General features: G+C 40.6%; 1 protein-coding gene across 2 annotated transcripts in view; it reads right to left on the bottom strand.

Annotated features, from left to right (window-relative positions):
* Positions 1-23,703, bottom strand: part of LRP2 (LDL receptor related protein 2) — a 182,818-nt gene that overhangs the window by 30,392 nt on the left and 128,723 nt on the right. For both annotated transcript variants that reach the window (XR_006058749.1, XM_042243763.1), the window contains exons 48-61: positions 16,403-16,610; positions 15,471-15,766; positions 13,316-13,832; positions 10,403-10,555; positions 9,724-9,894; positions 8,224-8,450; positions 6,766-6,943; positions 5,526-5,722; positions 4,382-4,627; positions 3,416-3,544; positions 2,396-2,515; positions 1,701-1,817; positions 1,018-1,134; positions 33-170 (exon numbers count right to left, since the gene is read on the bottom strand). Coding sequence is in view for 1 of the 2 variants with exons in the window: in XM_042243763.1 (XP_042099697.1) it covers positions 33-170; positions 1,018-1,134; positions 1,701-1,817; positions 2,396-2,515; positions 3,416-3,544; positions 4,382-4,627; positions 5,526-5,722; positions 6,766-6,943; positions 8,224-8,450; positions 9,724-9,894; positions 10,403-10,555; positions 13,316-13,832; positions 15,471-15,766; positions 16,403-16,610 (2,814 nt within the window). In the remaining variant the exon portion in view is untranslated. The remainder of the gene's footprint in view (positions 1-32; positions 171-1,017; positions 1,135-1,700; positions 1,818-2,395; positions 2,516-3,415; positions 3,545-4,381; positions 4,628-5,525; positions 5,723-6,765; positions 6,944-8,223; positions 8,451-9,723; positions 9,895-10,402; positions 10,556-13,315; positions 13,833-15,470; positions 15,767-16,402; positions 16,611-23,703) is intronic.

Raw genomic sequence — 23,703 nt, 5'->3', positions numbered from 1 at the left:
TTGACACCACCACCCCTCAATCTCTCACTCACAGCACAGATGGAGTTCTTCATCGGAACCATCACCACAGTCATTATCACCATCACATTTCCAAGATGAATGGATACAAACATGATTTTTACATTCAAACATAGTAGCTGGGCAGTATGCACCATTGGGAAAGCGGGTGGCTGTGGGTGGGGAGGAGACATATTCAAATTATTAGAAAAAGATACTTTTTGGAAAGCTAGCTGGCTATTTCTCCTTTTATAGAAAGAATTCTCCTAATAGAAAGTGTTCCATTATAGCCTGCTCTTTCCTGATTCAACCACAAGTACTGCGGCCTTAAACCATCTGAAGTTCTAATAGAATGTTTCTTAAGGGTAATTGACTAAGCCTAGTATTTAATGACATGAGTCATTCTATGGACAGCATTGGGTTTTTTCTTTTTCAGGTAAGTGAAACTTTTCAGCAGTGCCAGCACTGGCTTTTCCTATCATACATTTAAGGTCTCTGGGAAACCAAGGTTTTAAGATGTGGCAAACCCATGATCAACAAAATCCATCATAGATAAGCATCAATAGTTAATATTTATTCAGTGGTTCAAAAAGACTAAAATACAAATGATCATATAGGCTTTATACTTTCAAACAGTTTTATATGCCTTTATTACAATTCAGAAAATGCTTAATGCTGGAACTTCAATATGGTTGAATACCCATTTATTCACTGCTTGAATATTCTTTTCCTGCCAAGTTTTTATCCAATTAATGATTTGTAAAGTAGTTGATGACATATAAATACTTTCATTAGCACAGACATAATATATTCTCTCTATATAAATAATATTTGAAATATTATTAGTGAAATGTACTTGAATAACTATTGTGAAATATATGGACATGTTGACTCAAGCCCCACGTAAATTGATAATTATCAATGAATGCTGTATAGAAAATATCTATGACCTTTCAATCTAAGAAGTGGTGGCTAATGGGTCTAAACAGCCATAACCATACCAATTGTCTAGAAACTTACGACAATTGGCTTCATCAGAGGCATCGTGACAGTCAGCCAACCCATTGCACTTCAAATGTTCAGAAATACAGTGCCCGCTATCACACTGAAAATATCCAGGACGGCAGGTCATCATCTCTGAAAAGGAAAGAATGTTATTTCCAAGGTGCCTTGGAATTCTCAGACAAGTTTTAGCTCTGTGGAGGGTAGTAAGTATTCTATCACATTCCTATCCATACCCAGTGACTGGCTCACAACAAACCCACAACTTGTGGTTAGTGAGTGAATAAACTCTCTATTCAAGATATGGAGATGGAAGTACCAATCTCTCCTCTAGTTAAAATGAGATTTTTAAAACTCTCTTGGGATTTTCCCCTATTATTGATCTAGAATGCTCTAAGGTAATCATAATGCATAGAAAGTACAGAGAAGAAGGTACTGTAATGCTAAGGTTTATATATTACCTAAAATACACAAAAGTCATCTTACTCTATAAAACCTTACAAACACACATTGGAAGTCCCTGTTGTTGTTTCATGGCTAAGGGATGTCCAACTCTTTGTGACCCTATGGACTGTAGCTCACCAGGCTCCTCTATCCATGGGATTTCCCAAGAAAGAATACCAAATTCCCTACTCCCCGTCAATGTGCTGATCCTAGTACGAGACTCTGTGGGAAGCCCCTCAAATTGCTGTAACAGTTACCGCAGTCCCGCTCATCTGAGTTGTCCCCACAGTCATTGGTTTGGTCACAGACCCATCGGGAAGGAATACAGCTCTGATCATCACATCGAAACTCGCTCTCTGTGCATTTCCGGGGGGCTGAAAAGAAAAGCCACATGGCCATTAGAGGGCACCAGGAATCATACACAGTGGACTGGCCTAAGTGTCCTCTGTGCCCAACCCCCTTCTGTGCGTCAAGTTCCAGACCATCCAACCTGCAAAAATAGACTTTTCACTTCAATTGTAAGTCTGTTTTTAGTCAGTTATAATTGCAGGTGAAACCAGCACCCTGATTCTCTCCACAGCGCATACTTTCTCATTTCCAAAAGGAGACAAAAGTTACAGTATATTTCATATTAGTTAATCTGAAATTGATACATATCATAAGGCAATGATGTAAGTCACCTCAAGTTCTTTTTTTAAAAAAAAAAAAAAGATGTTGTTGAGTGTAAATAAATTAACAGACAAAGATATACTTGGGTAAATATTCTTTTCCTAGAGTGTGATTACAATCTGCTAAGAAGAAGATGAAAAGTAGAAATGTACCAGTCAGAAAGCAAGAAATCAGACAGCCATCATCCTACCCTTTGAGAATGAATGGCATTGACAACTGAGTTACAAAGAGCAGACATCACCACTCCACCGGCACATGGGAAAGAAGGACCTCGAACACTCACCACAGTTTTCCTCGTCGGAGCGGTCTCCACAGTCATTTTGCCCATCACATCTCCAGCGAAGAGGGATGCAGCGGTGATTTGTACACCGAAATTCCCCAGAAGGTTTGCATGTCATCGACTCTGCAAATCACAGTCATTGCAAATATTTCAGAAGCCCATGGTCAAGGAATGCCAAAATAGTACTGGCTCTCTTGAGATGGTCTGACGCTTATGCTACCATAGCCTCAAAACTCCCAGAAAGAGGAATGCCAGCCACATTCACTGCCAATACTCCTCTTTAGGCTAAACTGAACCTATCCTACTATCTGAAACTAAATCCATTCTCTTTTGTAGAAACAGTTCAAAAACCGATTTGGTCCCTGGCTTGTAATTTGCAACAAAGGCCTGAAAAGGAAAACTAAGTGATGCTGCCAGCAAACAAAGCATATTACATTGTCTCTAGGTGATTAGATTCAGTGTTATTAAAATAACTCATTATCTTTCCTACCTCTCTTCCAACTAAACACAACACACACTGTTTTTCAGCTAGAGAATATGCCTAATCTTGGAAAATTCCATTAATTCATTTGGCCTTTTGTTCATAGATTCTTTCTATATTGCCAAACACAAAAGATGTGGAAGGTCAGAGAGACATTGGAAATATCAAAACTTCCAAATAAGAAATATTCTGATTTTGAAATATCCTTTTTGGAGATACATATCAAATCTTTTCTCTGCCTCCTCCCTCCCATCCATTTCAATCAATCTGTAAGACAAGACAAACCTGTCAAATGTAAATAAGACTTTCCCATTTGCGAGAAATTACACAAATTCCTAACAGCTTCACATTTTGGGAAAGATTTCATTTAAGACGATATAAATGAACCTCCCAGTACCCCTGTAAAATGCTGGGATCCCTATAAAATTGCTATAAAATGCAACGTTATTAGAGGCAAACAAAGGAAGGATGACATGGGAAATCCAGCCTCCCCTCCGGATAAGTTGCTCCCCCCCTCCCCACTCCACTGCCACCCCTCCTACCACAGTCCTGCTCATCACTGTTGTCCCTGCAGTCATTGACACCATTGCACACGGCCCACTTCGGGATGCAGCGGTAGTTTGTTTTACAGCTGAATTCTGTATAGTTATCACAGCGATAGGAGGGGCCCACTGAAAAGACAGGAGGGAGCAAAGTAAGAACTGAAGTCGTGGTCCAGCCAGGAAACCAAAGACACCTTTCCACAGTGACCATGTTATCAACCAAGCAGACTCTGGCTTTTTGGTAACTGTGTCTCTTTTGTGCTTAGTTGCTCAGTCGTGTGGCTGACTCTCTGCAGCCCCATGGACTGTAGCCCACCAGGCTTCTCTGTCCATGGAATTTTCCAGGCAAGAATACTGGAGTGGGTTGCCAGTTCCTACTCCAGGGGATCTCCCCAGCCCAGGGATCGAACCCGCCTCTCTTGCACTGGCAGGTGGGTTCTTCACCACTGAGTCACCTGGGAAGCCTGTGTCTCCTTTAGGTGTGATCTATTCCCTCAGAGTAGAAAGACAGAGACCTTAGGTTTTCTCAACACATCATTACCACTCATTTATGTTGTGGTCAGACTGCTGGGGGTGGGGAATGGGGTGGGATGGGGGAAAAGTATGCTGGTACATTTTTTTACTGGGTTTGAAGTTAAAAAAAAAATCACTTCACATGAGGTTGAGGTCCCTCATTCACCTTCGCTGTCTCTCACCAGCTTTCTCTGAGGCTCAAAACAGAAGGTGCAAGATAAAAATGTAAGTTCTTTTATCATATTCTATAGTTAGACATCCCGTGGGCAGAGACCAGGAATCCTCCATTTGAGACCCAGGGATGTGGTTCAAGCTGCAGGCTGAGCATGCGGCTCTCCTCTGCATTCTTGGGGAGAGCGAAGAGGGTGCATGCCACAGGGCTACAGCAGGGGCCATGTACTCTCTCCAGCCACACAGAGCTGCTCTCAGGCCAGACCTGCACACAGAACTCACAGCATTCCTGCAAGGGCTCGTCTGAGTAGTCTCCGCAGTCGTTGTCTACGTCACACTTCCACGTCTGAGGGATGCAGTGGCCGTTGGCACACTTGAAGTAGCCGGGCCGGCAGGTCCTGTTGGCGCAGTGGGAGCTGTCTTCGTCTGAGTTATCGTCACAGTCGTCCTCCATGTCACACTGCCAGGATTCCGGAATGCAACGTTTGTTGGCGCACTGCCATTCGTAGGGCTCACACTGGTGATGCTCTGCAAGCGGTGGCATTTGGTTATCAGTTTGGAAGGCTTCAGGAACTTCTAATTTACACTAAAGCCCGTAACTTTCACTAAGGGATCCCGTAGAACTCCACTATACTTTCCTTTTAGAGGACTTATGGCCTAATGCACTCATTATTAACCAGTAACGCTACACGGGCAGATAGTCCTTTGACTATTACCGTCTCTTACATTCTTAAAGATCTTTTTTCTTGCATATAACATTAAAGGATGAGGATTGACAGCCTACTAAATTCACTTTCTCCGGTACCTGTTGCTCTAATGGACAATGGTTTTCAAACTTTGTGTTTGTTGCTACAGTTGATGTGCTACTTTTGGTTTGGAGCGTTGTTTTTTGGGTTTTATTTATTTATATTTTTTTATTTTATTTATTTTTTTAAAATTTTACTTTACAATGCTGTATTGGTTTTGCCATACATTGACATGAATCCGCCATGGGTGTACATGAATTCCCAATCCTGAACCCCCCTCCCACCTCTCTCCCCATATCATCTCTATGGGTTATCCCAGGGCTTTTTGGGTTTTAGTGGAGGTTTTTTTGTTTTGTTTTGTTTTGTTTTGTTTGAGAGAGTGCTTTTTAAAACTGGAGACATAAATAAATATCATAACTGAGAGTCCCTGTTTGAAATGTGGGAATCCTTGATTTCACCCTCAATATTAGCCCTTAAAGGAGACTCTATACACAGTACACAGCAAAGAACCACCAATATAGACAACTTACAGATGTGGGATGGACTCTGAGTTGTCTTTTTCCTCCCCCAGGATTTTGGACCAGATTTTGATTTGACATTCAGAAAACCCCCACAGAACCATGATTGTACATGAGCAACTCCAGAAGTGGGCAAAGAACGTAAAGAGGGATTCCACTCACCACAAAGCACAGGGTCTTCATCCGACCCATCAGGGCAGTCCCGACGCAGATTGCATAGGGAGTGTGAGCTGGTGCAGTTGCCATCGGTGCACTGGAACATTCCTAATGCGCAGAAGCGCTGCGGGCAAGTGACAGGTTCATCAGAACCGTCCAAGCAGTCTCTCCGCCCGTCACATTTCCACCAGATAGGAATACACCTGCACAAAGGAAACAGCACTTCTCTTAGCAAAGCAACAGGCAGTTAGAGGAGCAGGCAATGACCGTCCAGAGAGAAGAAGGCAAAGCTGAATTTCAAGCAATGATATGCGAGCGTTTTATCATGGCCCGAGAAGAGGATCGATTCAACCCTGGTTACTGTGGCATAATCTTCAGAGAAAACATAACTAGGTTAGATAGAACAGGTGTGTTAAGACCCACCACATGCTGAAAAAGTGCTTTGAGCATCATGACCAAATTCCTGACACAGCCAACAGTGAAGTGTGCGTTCTGGGTACCAGAAGGCTGGTTAGAGCTATCAGTCAGAGGGAGAGATGACATTAGGCTATGGGCTGGGAAGCTGGAGGCACTACCATTTGTTGAGAGTCTACATCGTGATGGGGTATGCTAGATTCTTACTCTAGGATTCTTTACTCAATCATCAAAATAATCTGGCACTGAATCTTAGATGCTATGGTTTGCATAACACCTCCTCTTAATCTCACTCTCTGACTCTGAACCCCTACTCATCCAGGGCTGTACCCACTGTGAGGGAAATAATCTGTGACCATATTTCATAACAAATACAAATGATCAAAAATAGATTTATGTGACCCTCGATCCTCTAGCATAGTTAACTGAGGAGCTAGGCCAGCATGTGTTTGAAAAAGATGGGGAAATTCTATCATTCCTAAGGGCCATTTCTCAGTGTACACTTATGTACATTCTTGACCCTGAGACTTTGGGCAATTCATTAGAAATAAAACACACACGGTTTGCTTCCTTGTTACAGATATGAAAATTTGCATGCCTGAGTGTAACTATTTGGTTCCCAAAATGCCTCCTTTCATGGAAGAAATTATCTGAAGTTGGAGACTTCAGACTGAAGTTGGACAGTTGGAGATAGTCTTGGTGTATCCTAAATGAGCCATGTTAATTAGCCAAAATCTTGTTCATTAGAAAACTCTCATCCCCAGGGGCCTTGAAGTTCAGTGTGTGTCCAAAGGCTGGAGAGGCAGTGGAGAGAGGCAGGAGCGAGCCTTACATTTCACTGTTGGAACACAGGAATTGGGTGCTAGAGCACATGGGCAGGCACTGGGTGTTGTGACCACGCTGGACGGTATAGAAGTTATCTGGACACTCGCAAGTAAATCCAACACCTCCTTCTTTGATGAGGCAGAGATGAGAACAGCCACCATTGTTCGTACCACAGGGATTAGCCACTAGTGAAAGAAGGGAAAAAACATATGTTCATTCACTTAAAGCATGGAAGAACTGATTACCTGCCACACAAAACTCATCATTACCCTAGATACATGCTTTTTCAAAAAGTTCATAAAGAAGACATATGGTAGAGCTGTGTTAGCAACCCTGTTGCTGATACCATAAACTGATTTATGCCCAGAAGTGAGGCTTCCTCACTGCTAGAAAAGATCTCTCAAAGTTCCCTGGTGGTCCAGTGGTTAGGACGCCACACTCCCAGTGCAGGGGGCACAGGTTTGATTCTTGTTTAAGGAACTAGATCCCACATCCCATTAAAAAAGAACGTACTTGGACAGCAAGTGGGAGGTTTAGCTTACCTCCATGCACCCAGAACCTAAGTTAAAGTTTTACTTTCCAACAGATGCTATCTTCTCTCCTCCTAAGGATACAGGCAACAGAAGGCAACAGGCAACTCGGCCCAGAATCAAGTTGACAGATAAACTGAGCAACATCTATACTAATTTTCTGGGCTGCCATTCAGAGGTAAAGATGAATTTGAACTTCTGCTAAATAATATGAAGAATATTACCTTCCAGTAAAAAAAAGTCTGCCAGTTCTCATATATCCTAACTTCCAAGTTTATCATATGTTTATGATATGTTTCCTAACTTCCAAGTTTAAGACAACATGACCTAGCAGGCCCACAAAATGTACTCTATCCCCAAAGAATATTCCAGAACTTGGCTAGATATCAAATGCAAATAGCCATTTAATAAATTATATTTTATGGTTACTGTAACTTTCCTTTAAGCATTTCTTTTGATCATTTCAGTAGATCGATCTTAGTAAAGAAATGATTTTTATAAATACATCCATGTGATTATAATTAGGTATTACAATTTATTGTGGTTATACAGGAAAGTCCTTATTTTTCAAAGGTGCTTTCTTAAGTAGGACTGAAATGTCAAGGCAACATACAATAACTGTTGATTCTTATTTAAAAAAAAAAACAAAACCAAGATCTTTAAGAATATAGCAGGTACTATGAAAAAAGAATCATCAGCAGCCTTTTCCAGAAACAGGGGAATAAACTCTATACCTTTAATTTCCATCCCCTCAACTCTCAACATTTGTTTCATAGAAAACATTAACAAGTAACATCATTTCCAGTATAAATTATGATATTAATGATTAAAAAAATGAAAAAAAAAAAAAAAAACAGCAGTATGAACAAGACCCTAAAGTAACTGTGCAAAAGCCTCTGAGTAACTGTGCAAAAACTTCTGAATCAGCTACTCACCAATTGGCTGCCTGTAAGGATGATAGACATGGATGTCATATGGCCTGTGTGTTACATTCAACAGCACCACTCTATTTGACCCATTGTATTTGTTTCCCTTTTCAACTGTCTTTGTATTCCAATCTGTCCAATAAATGGTGTCTTCAAAAATGGTAATAGCAAAGGGGTGAGACAGTGTGCCAGTTTCGTACACCGTGTGCCGATGGCGGCCGTCCAAATCAGAGTACCTAGGATCAAAGGAAGAAAGAGTGACTCAGTGAAGATCATGCCTCTCCTCTAATGCCTTTAAGGATGGAGGAGCTCACAAATCAATGAATATCATGGAATTTGGCTAGGAAATTATATCAGAATATTGTTACTTTGGGGCTTCCCTGGTGGCTCAGATGGTAAAGAATCCACCTGCAATGTGGGAGACCTGAGTTTGATCCCTGAGTTGGGAAGATCCCCTGTAGAAGGGAATGGCTACCCACTCCAGTATTCTGGCCTGGAGAATTCCATGGACTGTTTAGTCCATGGGGTCACAAAGAGTCAGACATGACTGAGTGACTTTCACTTCACTGTTACTTTAATATTTTAAAATCTGGGCACAGACCCTAAAATTCCCACAAGAGGTGGAATGATCTAGCAACTACAAAGTTGATAACACTAGCCATGGGATGTCAAGAAATTTTCCAAAATATCTTAATTAATGAAAACTTAAAGAAGGCATAGGAAAACCAGAGGTCAATCTTCTGGATCTCTGTTGCTAAGACTGCAGACAAATGACCAGAACATAGTCATTATCTGTTTCTTTTTTAAAAATTCATAAACCAGAAAACAGTCTTGATTTCTTCTCTTTCACTTCTTGCATTATCTCTACATAGAGAGCTCAGACACTTTTATGAGTATTTTTCCTCAAGTGAAATTTTTTTCAAGATAAATTTAACAGAATGCCACAATTTTTAAAGATCTTGTTTTTTGCATGCAATAAGCTGTGTATCTGGGTACGAATTCATAAATACCCAGAAGACATCACCATCGTCTAACTATGCCATAATTAGCAATGTCTCCGAAATAAACACATATTGCTTGACCAAAAATTTGCATGACCTTTTTTACAAGGAGTATTCTTCATTGAACAGTATAATGTTTCCAAGTCTATTTATCATATATTTGGAAGGGAAGGGCAGAGTAAAGGGATAAGGAAATTAAGATGAGTTGAGCACTAGGCTGACTACCATATTGGAGAGATTACTAGCTGCTTTTTTAGGAGTGTAAGAAGTAAAAGCACCAAGACAAAACTGTGATCTGGATGGCTTCAAAGTTCACACTCTTTCTCTTGTACCATGTCTCAGAGCTCGGCAAGCTGCCTATAGGCACTTTAGTTAGAAGCAACCTCAGAGTGACTTTTAACAAACAGGCCAATTAGAAGCTGCCTAGGAATAATGCCCTGGCAACACAAACCCTGGTGCTTGAAATGAAGAGTTATACGGTTTACTTTATTCTTTTCTATGTACGTACTCAATGTAACCCAGGTGGGCATCTGCCCAGTAGAGTAGATCATTGGTGTAATCAATGGTGAGGCCATTGGGCCACATGATCTTGGTAGAGATAATCAGAGACTTATGGGTTCCGTCCATGCCTACTCTCCCAATGTATGCTCGGTCACCCCAGTCTGCCCAGTAGACGTGCCTGTTGGAGCAAATACAACATGTCAGTCCCTGAAGCCAGAGGAACTCAGTGGCAAAGACACAAGCTTTCTCCAATTAGAGAAACAGAATTTACATCCTACAGAGCATTTCATAAAGGAAAGAGAACTAACAGGAAGGAATCTAAAAGGGGATAATGTATAGGAAATTCTTAGGAATGAACATGATAAACTAGAGATTTCAGTATATTTGACATGGAAAGTCCAAAAAAGGTGAGTTGTTGTTTTCTTAACCATGATTTACTTGCATGCAGCCAAAATATGTACCTTTATAAGTGAAGTGATGTATCATGGCAAAGAAAATAGCATATGAATATTATTTGAACAAGTCGTGCTTCTAGCCATTATCCTAAGCCATTTACCAGGTAGAAAAAGGAGAAGACAAATTCCAGCAAGATACTGGCCTTGAGATCACTACGTGAACAGCCTTTTTGGTAACAGAGGTGGAAGAAGGGCGTAAAAGAAGAGCCTGAGATTACAGGAAGACAATACCCATATTGAGGGTGAAGTACAAGTCCTCTAGGATTCTCAAAGCAGAAGGTGTTGTTGGCATCCACACAGTGCTCAGCCAACTTGCGGCGGTATCGACCACTGAGGTCAGAGACAGAAAGGCAATGCAGGTAGGAATCCACCCAATAGAGCTTTCTGCAAACGGAGAGGCAGGAGTTAGAGCCATTTTACTTGTAAAACAATGTACATTTAGCCACACAATGTCCTATCCAAGCACTTTTCCCCCATGCAAAAAATGACAAGAGGAAAACAGTTGACCTTCCTGCAATGAAGCAAAAAAAGACGCAATAATGTGTGCTTTGCAACCCTATGGACTATAGCCCACCAGTCTCCTCTGTCTTGGGATTTTGCTGGTAAGTATACTGGATTGAGTTTTCATTGAGTTTTCAAGGGGATGTCACCTTACAGTAGAGAATTGTGGGGCCACAGAAGGATTTTGGCTTTACTTGCTTCATACAGCAAAAGGCATCTTTCCAGGTAATGATCCAGGCTTCACAGGAGCAACGAAGCAGAAATGAGAGCAATCAATAAGTATCGTGAATTACAGTTTATATGTGGAGTCAGGGAAACTTGTCTCAAGTGCAGCCTTGAGACTGCAAAAGGGAACTCTGAATGCTGGCATCCTTAAGATAAAGAAAAACTTGACACCTCCCTGGCCTTGTCCCACTAGGCTGGCAAAATGACTTTCTTAACCTGTGCCAAATTTCATTTAATCAAATCACCAGTCTTAAAGTATCCATAACCTTCCAAAGTTCAATACTCCTAGAATGTCTGATAGTCAATTTCCACTGAAATGATTTCTCTTCCGAAAGCTTCAACGTCTCCTTGCCAGAGGTAAACACGATCCAATCATACTAGGTGTCGGGGTAACTGTCAGGACAGTAGTACCATCTTAGGCTTGTGGATGAGGAAAGGAGTATGCAAAAATGTACAAGCCTTGCTCACTTGGGTGAGTACTGATGACTGAGATGGCTACAATTTTGGATTCTATCACTATAGAGGATAATAATAGCAACAATAATAGTAACTATCTATTCAATGCCAGGTTTCCCGGGGGGCTCAGTGGTAAAGAATCTTCCTGCCAATGCAGGAGACACAGGAGACTTGGGTTTGATCCCTGGGTCTGGAAGATCCACTGGAGGAGGAAATGAAAACTCAATCCAGTATTCTTACCAGCAAAATCCCAAGACTGAGGAGACTGGTGGGCTATAGTCCATAGGGTTGCAAAGAGTAGGATACAACTTAGGGACTGAACACGCTCATATTCAGTGCCAGGCCCTGGGCTAAGATCACAACAACTGCCAGAGTAAGTTCTACTGTTACTCTTGTTTTCTTGATAAGGCTGCTGAGACCCAGAGGTTAGTAAGAGCTAGAGCAGGAATTAATTCTAGACTGGCTATATCATAGGGCACTCTACTCTGTGGAGCTCACTGCCAACTCACTAATTCCTCTTTATTGAACAATCAAAACACTGACATGTGAACAGAATATGGAGAAGACGCTCCATCCCCATATAGGGCAAAATTAAGTGGACTCACAGCCAGTCCAATTTTCCACTGTGAAATTTTGCACTGTGCTTTGAAAAACTAGTATATCAAGTTTAAGGGCTTTGGGAGCCAAACATCTTTGAGTTTATTGTGGACATCTTTATTGATACTGGGAAGATTAGTTCAAATTTCCAAAAGCATAAATGTGACTAGGTTCTATTCTGCCTTGAGTTTTAAGGAATGTTTAATCTGGTTGGAATCTTTCTTGAACATCTGAGGAAATGCTTCAGTCATAAGATAGTTTATCCTACAATCACCCTAGACTTTTTCGCTCTGTCTTCCTGACCACCACACATGTATCTAATTCTTTCCCCTGGTCAAGCACATGCCTAGAACAAGAGGAAAGCAGCTAAAGTCCAGGGGAAAATACCATCCTACCAGTTTTGGGGAGAGAGGGCTGAATGACAATATCAAGGTTAAAATATTATCTATCTTTCCCTGCATTGAAGCAAAGGACAAGATAAGAAGAGGTACCACAGTTAGTTCTCTTCCTGCAAATCATTAGTTGCTATGCTTTTTGACACCCCACAGAGTCATTATATATAAAATATTTGTATTCACATCAATATTTTATTGATTATTCTGCAGGCAGTTTTGGAGCAGGCAGGCTATTATTCAACTAGAACTAGGAAGTCAATTCTCCATCCCCCATCTTTACTCTTAAGACAATAAAACAGAAAAGATGTGGAAGCATCCTCTGTGTGTCTGGGGTGACCAAAGCAATAATATTTGCAGCCTAAGTGCATGCAGCTTCCTGTCAACCACAAAGCCAAGTGTCTGATTCAATAGAGATGTGAGAAGTGTGATTGAACTGGTAGAGTTGAATTAAAATACCACTGTCTACCATAAAGATGCTCAGAGTTTCAAGTTAGCCATTCTTTAATTTATAACCAGCCTAAGTTGGGAATGACTAGCATTGTTAAGTAGCCTGTGAATTCCAGGAAAGCAGGGGCTGTGTCTGTCTTGTTTACCTCCAAACCCCAGTCCCTAGAATAGCATCGCACTTAGGCAACAGCTTTAAATGACTGAACCAACCAAAGCATGAATCATCCCTTCACATACCTCCAGTAATAACAGAGCTCTTTCTTCCTTTGTGATGTGCCCCCCCATAAAATTCATACCATAAATTCTTAAAAGTCACTAGATTTTAGATTTTGTGGTATCCCATTTGATTATTAGGTACACACCAGAAAACAGCAACAACAAAAACAAACCATGCCGAAGCATTAAAGTGTTTCTACCTGGCAACCCAAGTGGGAAAGATCAATTCCCTATTAAGATGAAAGCCTGGCTAGAACACTTTTTCAGAAACAAAAACTTGTTAACTTTTAAATAGCTTTTTTCTTACCTGGTAACCCAGTCGACAGCCAGACTTTCCGCACCTGGTAGATTGTGCTTTAGGACTGTCTCCCTGTTTGTCTTATTCACAAACATTCTCTCAATGACTTTATTCTCTATATCAAGCCAGTACAATCTCTTTTCTACTCGGTCAAAATCCAATGCCACAACATTACCCAATCCTTGCAAGATGAGGGAGTATAAATTGTCATAGATAGTTAGATTTCTCAAATAGTAACGGTTGCTAAAAATGAGATCAGGCTCGATGTTGCTGTTCTGCCGACAGGTCTTTCCATCTGGCTCACGGATGTAGCCTGGGGCACATTTGCAGATGTAAGTGCCAGGTAAGTTCTCACACTTTTGGCTACAGATGAAGGGCGTCTCCTTGCATTCATCAATATCAACACAAGTCCTCTTGTCAGACAACAGCTTGTAACCAGGGTTACAAGAACAATAGAAACTGGTTAAGGTGTCTGTGCAGTTTTGGTTACAACCACTGAGCGTAGGGTCATTGCACTCATTAATGCCTGTAAGGTAAAAGACAGTTATCAGAGAACCTAAGTTGTCAGTAATGGACCCACCATAATGGTCAAAAAAGTCAGCCTTCCCGCTGGACAGATGCAGTTCTTTTTTTTGGTTGGGTTTGGACCGAGCCAAGTTCTTAAGCAACAGTTAGAACTGGACATGGAACAACAGACTGGTTCCAAACAGGAAAAGGAGTAGGTCAAGGCTGTATATTGTCACTCTGCTTATTTAACTTCTATGCAGAGTACATCATGAGAAACGGTGGACTGGAAGAAGCACAAGCTGGAATCAAGATTGCTCGGAGAAATATCAATAACCTCACATATGCAGATGACACCACCCTTATGGCAGAAAGTGAAGAGGAACTAAAAAGCCTCTTGGTGAAAGTGAAAGTGGAGAGTGAAAAAGTTGGCCTAAAGCTCAACATTCAGAAAACGAAGATCATGGCATCTGGTCCCATCACTTCATGGCAAATAGATGGGGAAACAGTGTCAGACTATTTTTGGGCTCCAAAATCACTGTAGATGGTGACTGCACCCATGAAATTAAAAGATGCTTACTCCTTGGAAGAAAAGTTATGACCAACCTAGATAGCATATTCAAAAGCAGAGACATTACTTTGCCAACAAAGGTCCGTCTAGTCAAGGCTATGGTTGGTTTTTCCTGTGGTCATGTTGGATGTGAGAGTTGGACTGTGAAGAAGGCTGAGTGCTGAAGAATTGATGCGTTCGAACTGTGGTGTTAAGAGAAGACTCTTGAGAGTCCCTTGGACTGCAAGGAGATCCAACCAGTCCATTCTGAAGGAGATCAGCCCTGGGATTTCTTTGGAAGGATGATGCTAAAGCTGAAACTCCAGTACTGTGGCCACCTCAGGCGAAGAGTTGACTCATTGGAAAACACTCTGATGCTGGGAGAGATTGGGGGCAGGAGGAGAAGGGGACGACAGAGGATGAGATGGCTGGATGGCATCACGGACTCGATGGACGTGAGTCTGAGTGAACTCTGGGAGTTGGTGATGGCCAGGGAGGCCTGGTGTGCTGCGATTCATGGGGTCGCAAAGAGTCGGACACGACTGAGCAACTGAACTGAACTGAACTGAAGTTCTTAATGAATCATGCTAAAAAAGACAAATAAACAGGGACATAAAAAGGGATTTCTAAAGGCCCTACATTATTCAAAAGTCACTCTTACTCAACTTCCTTCCTGGATCCTTCACCAATAGTTTTAACAACTAGTACAACCAGGGTGGGGTTAGGGGCACGGTGGGAGGGGGACTTCCAGTTAAACCTTCCCCTTTAGTCACCTCAGGATGAAAATTAAGAACAGATTAAGGAATGTAGGAGGGGCAGTTAAAGCAACAAGTCATTGCATGATCACCACTGTCTGCTCTTAGATAGATGGCCTTAATTTGTTTATCTCCTATTCTCTACAATGAATGACTAACTGATGATTAGTCGAAAAATGTGTGTGACCGACCTTATAGACCAAGAAATCCTTGCTTCTTCATAGACAAACAGCAGTAATTTTCTGGCAGTGTGCTACTTAGAGAACCAACTGAAAGGTCCTACTAAGTCAGAAAGGGTTGAGAATCCACGTTCAGTCCCCCCATTTCCTTTTCCCTAATTTTCCATTATACTCACCACATCCTTTCTCATCACTGCTGTCTAAGCAGTCAGGGAAGTGGTTACAGACTTTCACCATCTCAATGCAGTTCCCATTGTCACACCTGAACTGATGAGGGGGACATGTGGTCTCTGGGGTGTGACAGAGGTGCTCCAGCTCATCAGAGTTATCTCTACAGTCATTGTCCCCATCACAGACATAGGCCTTATTAATGCAGAGTCCGTTCTGACACGTAAAAAGGGTCTCGCCGCAGGTAGGGTACACACAGCCCCTCTCATCACTGTAGTCACCACAGTCATTGTTCCGGTCACACCTGTGTCATGAGACCCAGTACCACTTAAAATCAGAATATTTCAGGTGAAAATCCAGATCCCCAGTTTCTCTCCAAACACATGATGCTGACTGGTGTCTGTGTCTCTTAGCTGGAGCACACACCCACAGTGTACCTCACCTGCCTCTCTCTGTTGTCAGGCTGACCCTGAGCCACAGCATGCAGCCCCATTTATCATCCTGCTCACTGGTACTTTTCTTATAGCAGAAAGAATTGAATGAAGTATTTCTTACGCCCATGCCTCTATTCCAGGTGGCAAACCCTGAGCGTCAGCTGCCTCAAGAAAGAATTTTCTTCTACTAAGCCCACTTCACTCATCTCTCTGATCTTCTGTGCAAGGTCACGTTATGACCTTCATGGACCCCAGGCACTTCTGTTTTCATGGGCCCCTTCCTCCATAAAAATATTTAAAATTATATTTAAGGACTACGTTGGTATAAAGCCATATATATTATTATTTAGTATGTAAATATTTTCTTTGAAGTTCTCTTTATTTTTTTTCTTTTGATTTTAAAAGAAGTCCAAACATTTTCAGAGGCCATGAAAAGTATCATGGGCCCCAGCCCTGCCTCATGGACATTTAAGGTTTGTTAATAAGTTTTTTAATCCCCAATTCACCTGAAGTGGTTGGGGATACACAAGCCATTGTTACAGACGAACTCTGTTCCAAAGCAGGATCTCCTGGTGCAATTCTGGTGCTCATCAGAGGCATCAAGGCAATCCGCTTCACCATCACAAATCCATGATTCAGGGATACACCCTCTGTGTGGACGCACACCAACTGCACAGGCAAACTCAGAACTTGAGCAGTTGCGATTTTCAGAAGCTAAAACACAAAGAGAATCAGGAATCATATGAGAGCTCCTTCCAGCAGTCAAGTTCATTTTGAATCAATATTTATCTTGCTTTACATTACATAATAGTCTAAGGGATGAAAGGAAATGAAGGGAAAATAGGAAGACAAATTACTCTCCCAAATTTTCATTTTAAATGCTTTCAATCTTGAATTTTTTTCAGAAGTAAAAAGTAAAGATAAACACCTCATAATTTAATTTCCATAAAATTAATGTAAGGTCATATTTTTCCCTTAGGGATACAGAAAACTACTTGCATTTTATTAATTGGATACTAAAAATCCCATACATTTGGTAATTATTTTTATTTTATAAAATATAATCACACAAACACAATGTGAGATAGGCATTTTTACGCCAGTTTTACGAGAAAAGTGAAACTCACAATGGTTAACTAGGCAGCAAAAAATCACAGAATTTTCTAAAAAGCTAGTGCTTCTTTCCTAGATATATAGGAAGAGTACTTGTTAATAAGAGTCGACAGAGGTCAGCTCCTAGCTCGGTGCCTGCCCGGATTCCTGACATGGTGTAGGGCCAAGAGGGTGGGGAAGGCGGGAGCAGGGCAAGAGAGGGCAGCCAGCCTGCAATTAGGCCGGAGTGCTGGCGCTTTGAACTCTGGGCGAAGGTGAAGCACAACTTTTGCAACTCACGCTGGCAGCTCTCCTCCCCCTAGGATAATGGATGCTGTTTTCTAACTGCAGAAGCCATCTTGTCACCAAATTCAAGACGCTTGAAGGGTGCCGTATAGAAGGAGAAGTCTTGAGACTACTGTAAAAATAAGACTGAAAACTAGAAGCAGGAGGCTTAAGTCCAAATCCTGAGAACACCAGAGAACTCCTGACTCCAGGGAACATTAATTGACAGGAGCTCATCAAACGCCTCCATACCTACACTGAAACCAAGCACCAACTAAGGGCCAACAAGTTCCAGAGTAAGACATACCACACAAATTCTCCAGCAACACAGGAACACAGCCCTGAGCTTCAATATACAGGCTGCCCAAAGTTACTCCAAACCCATTGACAGCTCATAACTCATTACTGGACACTTCATTGCACTCCAGAGAGAAGAAATCCAGCTCCACCCACCAGAACACAAGCTTCCCTAACCAAGAAACCTTGACAAGCCTCCCGTACAACTTCACCCACAGCGAGGAGACTCCACAATAAAGAAAACTCCACAAACTGCCAGAATACAGAAAGACCACCCCAAACTCAACAATATAAACAAGATGAAGAGACAGAGGAATACCCAGCAAGTAAAGGAACAGGATAAATGTCCACCAAACCAAACAAAAGAGGAAGAGATAGGGAATCTACCTGATAAAGAAATCCGAATAATGATAGTGAAAATGATCCAAAACCTTGAAATCAAAATGGAATCACAGATAAATAGCCTGGAAACAAGGATTGAGAAGATGCAAGAAAGGTTTAACAAGGACCTAGAAGAAATAAAAAAGAGTCAGTATATAATGAATAATGCAATAAATGAGATAAAAAACACTCTGGAGGCAACAAATAGTAAAATAACAGAGGCAGAAGATAGGATTAGTGAAGTAGAAGACAGAATGGTAGAAATTAATGAATCAGAGATGAAAAAAGAAAAACGAATTAAAGGAAATGAGGACAATCTCAGAGACCTCCATATTAAACGCCCCAACATTTGAATCATAGGAGTCCCAGAAGAAGACAAAAAGAAAGACCATGAGAAAATACTTGAGGAGATAATAGTTGAAAACTTCCCTAAAATGGGGAAGGAAATAACCACCCAAGTCCAAGAAACCCAGAGAGTCCCAAATAGAATAAACCCAAGGTGAAACACCCCAAGACACATATTAATCAAATTAACAAAGATCAAACACAAAGAACAAATATTAAAAGGAGCAAGGGAAAAACAACAAATAACACATAAGGCAATTCCCATAAGGATAACAGCTGATCTTTCAATAGAAACTCTTCAGGCCCAGAGAGAATGGCAAGACATACTTAAAGTGATAAAAGAAAATAACCTATAGCCCAGATTACTGTACCCAGCAAGGATCTCATTCAAATATGAAGGAGAAATCAAAAGCTTTACAGACAAGCAAAAGCTGAGAGAATTCAGCACCACCAAACCAGCTCTCAAAAAAATGCTAAAGGATCTTCTCCAGACAGGAAACACAAAAAAGGTGTATAAACTTGAACCCAAAACAATAAAGTAAATGGCAATGGGATCATACTTATCAATAATTACCTTAAATGTAAAAAGGTTGAATGCCCCAACCAAAAGACAAAGACTGGCTGAATGGATACAAACACAAGACCCCTATATATGTTGTCTACAAGAGACCCACCTCAAAACACGGGACACATACAGACTGAAAGTGAAGGGCTGGAAAAAGATATTCCGTGCAAATAGAGACCAAAAGAAAGCAGGAGTAGCAATACTCATATCAGATAAAATAGACTTTAAAACAAAGGCTGTGAAGAGACAAAGAAGGACACTACATAATGATCAAAGGAACAATCCAAGAAGAAGATATAACAATTATAAATATATATGCACCCAACATAGGAGCACCGCAATATGTAAGACAAATGCTAACAAGTATGAAAGGGAAAATTAACAATAACACAATAATAGTGGGAGACTTTAATACCCCACTCACACCTATGGACAGATCAATTAAACAGAAAATTAACAAAGAACAGAAACTTTAAATGCTACAATAGACCAGTTAGACCTAATTGATATCTATAGGACATTTCACCCCAAAACAATGAATTTCACCTTTTTCTCAAGCGCACACGGAACCTTCTCCAGGATAGATCACATCCTGGGCCATAAATCTAGCCTTGGTAAATTCAAAAAAATTGAAATCATTTCAAGCATCTTTTCTGACCACAATGCAGTAAGATTAGATCTCAATTACTGGAGAAAAACTATTAAAAATTTCAACATATGAAGGCTGAACAACACGCTGTTGAATAACCAAAAATCACAGAAGAAATCAAAAAAGAAATCAAAATATGCATAGAAATGAATGACAATGAAAACACAACAACCCAAAACCTGTGGGATACTGTAAAAGCAGTGCTAAGGGGAAAGTTCATAGCAATACAGGCATACCTCAAGAAATAAGAAAAAAGTCAAACAAATAACCTAACTGTACACCTAAAGCAACTAGAGAAGGAAGAAATGAAGAACCCCAGGGTTAGTAGAAGGAAATAAATCTTAAAAATTAGGGCCGGAATAAATCTTAAAAATTAGGGCAGAAATAAATGCAAAAGAAACAAAAGAGACCATAGAAAAAATCAACAAAGCCAAAAGATGGTTCTTTGAAAGTATAAATAAAATTGACAAACCATTAGCCAGACTCATCACGAAACAAAGGGAGAAAAATCAAACCAACAAAATTAGAAATGAAAATGGAGAAATCACAACAGACAACACAGAAATACAAAAGGTCATAAGAGACTACTATCAGCAATTATATGCCAATAAAATGGACATCGTGGAAGAAATGGACAAATTCTTAGAAAAGTACAACTTTCCAAAACTGAACCAGGAAGAATTAGAAAATCTTAACAGACCCATCACAAGCATGGAAATTGAAACTGTAATTAGAAATCTTCCAGCAAACAAAAGCCCAGGTCCAGACAGCTACATAGCTGAATTCTACCAAAAATTTAGAGAAGAACTAACACCTATCCTACTCAGACTCTTCCAGAAAATTGCAGAGGAGGGTAAACTCCCAAACTCATTCTACGAGGCCACCATCACCCTAATACCAAAACCTGACAAAGATGCCACAGAAAAGAAAACTATAGGCCAATATCACTGATGAACATAGATGCAAAAATCCTTAACAAAATTCTAGCAATCAGAATCCAACAACACACTAAAAAGATCATACACCTTGACCAAGTGGGCTTTATCCCAGGGATGCAAGGATTCTTCAATATCTGCAAATCAATCAATGTAATACACCACATTAACAAATTGAAAAATAAAAGTCATATGATTATCTCAATATACGCAGAGAAAGCCTTGGACAAAATTCAACATCCATTTATGATAAAAACTCTCCAGAAAGCAGGAATAAAAGGAACATACCTCAACATAATAAAAGCTATATATGACAAACCCATAGCAAACATTATCCTCAATGGTGAAAAACTGAAAGCATTTCTCCTAAAGTCAGGAACAAGACAACGGTGCCCACTCTCACCACTACTATTCAACATAGTTTTGGAAGTTTTGACCACAGCAATCAGAGCAGAAAAAGAAATAAAAGGAATCCAAATTGGAAAAGAAGAAGTAAAACTCTCACTGTTTGCAGATGACATGATCCTCTACATAGAAAACCCTAAAGACTTCACCAGAAAACTACTAGAGCTAATTAATGAACATAGTAAAGTTGCAGGATATAAAATCAACACACAGAAATCCCTTGCATTCCTATACACTAATGAGAAAATAGAAAGAGAAATTAAGGAAACAATTCCATTCACCATTGCAACAAAAAGAATAAAATACTTAGGAATATATCTCCCTAAAGAAACAAAAGACCTATATATAGAAAACTATAAAACACTGGTGAAAGAAATCAAAAAGGACACTAATAGATGGAGAAATATACTATGTTCATGGATCGGAAGAATCAATATAGTGAACATGAGTATACTACCCAAAGCAATCCATAGATTCAATGCAATCCCTATCAAGCTACCAATAGTATTTTTCACAGAGCTAGAACAAATAATTTCACAATTTGTATGGAAATACAAAAAACCTTGAATAGCCAAAGCAATCTTGAGAAAGAAGAGTGGAACTGGAGGAATCAACCTGCCTGACTTCAGGCTGTACTACAAAGCCACAGTCATCAAGACAGTATGGTACTGGCACAAAGACAGAAATATAGATCAGTGGAACAAAATGGAAAGCCCAGAGATAAATCCACACACCTATGGACACCTTATCTTTGACAAAGGAGGCAAGAATATAATATAGATTAAAGACAATCTCTTTAACAAGTAGTGCTGGAAAAACTGGTCAACCACTTGTAAAAGAATGAAACTAGAACACTTCCTAACACCATACACAAAAATAAACTCAAAATGGATTAAAGATCTAAACATAAGACCATAAACTATAAAACTGCTAGAGGAGAACAAAGGCAAAACACTCTCCCATATAAATCACAGCAGGATCCTCTATGGCCCACCTCCCAGAATATTGGAAATACAAGCAGAAATAAACAAATGGAACCTAATTAAAATTAAAAGCTTCTGCACAACATAGGAAACTATAAGCAAGGTGAAAAGACATCCTTCAGAAGGGGAGAAAATAATAGCAAATGAAGCAACTGACAAACAACTAACCTCAAAAATATACAAGCAACTTATGCAGCTCAATTCCAGAAAAATAAATGACCCAATCAAAAAATGGGCCAAAGAACTAAATTGACATTTCTCCAAAGGAGACATATAGATGGCTAACACACACATGAAAAGATGCTCAATATCACTCATTATCAGAGAAATGCAAATCAAAACCACAATGAAGTACCATTTCACGCCAGTCAGAATGGCTGTGATCCAAAAGTCTACAAGCAATAAATGCTGGAGAGGGTGTGGAGAAAAGGGAACCCTCTTACACTGCTGGTGGGAATGCAAACTAGTACAGCCACTATGGAGAACAGAATGGAGATTCCTTAAAAAACTGGAAATAGAACTGCCTTATGACCCAGCAATCCCACTGCTGGGCATACACACTGAGGAAACCAGAACTGAAATAGACACGTGTATCCCAATGTTCATCGCAGCACTGTTTATAATAGCCAGGACATGGAAGCAACCTAGATGTCCATCAGCAGATGAATGGATAAGAAAGCTGTGGTACATATAAACAATGGAGTATCACTCAGCCATTAAAAAGAATGCATTTAAATCAGTTCAAATGAGGTGGATGAAACTGGAGCCGATTATACAGAGTGAAGTAAGCCAGAAAGAAAAACACCAATACAGTATGCTGCTGCTGCTGCTGCTAAGTCACTTCAGTCATGTCCGACTCTATGCGACCCCACAGATGGCAGCCCACCAGGCTCCCCCGTCCCTGGGATTCTCCAGGCAAGAACACTGGAGTGGGTTGCCATTTCCTTCTCCAATGCATGAAAGTAAAGTGAAAGCGAAGTCGCTCAGTCGGGCCCAACTCTTAGCGACCCCATGGACTGCAGCCCACCAGGCTCCTCCGTCCATGGGATTTTCCAGGCAAGAGTACTGGAGTGGGGTGCCATCGCCTTCTCCGCCAATACAGTATACCAACGCATATATATGGAATTTAGAAAGATGGTAATGATAACCCTGTATGTGAGACAGCAAAAGAGACACAGATGTATAGAACAGTCTTTTGGACTCCGTGGGAGAGGGAGAGGGGGGATGATTTGGGAGAATGGCATTGAAACATGTATAATATCATATATGAAATGAATCGCCAGTCCAGGTTGGATGCAGGATACAGGATGCTTGGGGCTGGTGCACTGGGATGACCCAGAGGGATGGTACAGGGAAGGAGGTGGGAGGGGGTTCAGGATGGGGAGCACGTGTACACCCGTGGTGGTGTTGATGTATGGCAAAACCAATACAATATTGTAAAGTAATTAGCCTTCAATTAAAATAAATAAATTTAAATTTTTTAAAAAAAGAGTTGACAGAAACCATGACACTTTAGGAAAGAGCTAAAATGCTAACATGTAATCATGAAACTCTGCAGAATAGAATAGAGATATTTTATCTGAGGGTGAAGAGGAGACAAAAGGAAGGGGGTCTTGAAGAGATATGGGAGAAAAGTACACACTACAGTCTAGATTTGGGCAGCTGCCAACCCATTTCATAGAGGATATGGAGAAACAGGGGCCATCACCAAAGTCATGGACATATGAGGTAACAATCAAATGCAAAGATCATTGAGTCATTGTTTTTATTATCCTACCAAGGAAAGATACTCTAAGACACCTGAATTTAGAGTTCTATGCTCTGCTGGTAATGGGAAATGTTGTTTCATAGTCTGTTCCATAATTCACTT

The sequence above is a fragment of the Ovis aries genome, chromosome 2 (genome assembly GCF_016772045.2).
Source record: "Ovis aries strain OAR_USU_Benz2616 breed Rambouillet chromosome 2, ARS-UI_Ramb_v3.0, whole genome shotgun sequence".
NCBI classification, from domain to species: domain Eukaryota; kingdom Metazoa; phylum Chordata; class Mammalia; order Artiodactyla; family Bovidae; genus Ovis; species Ovis aries.
This window is presented reverse-complemented; position numbering and strand designations above follow the sequence as displayed.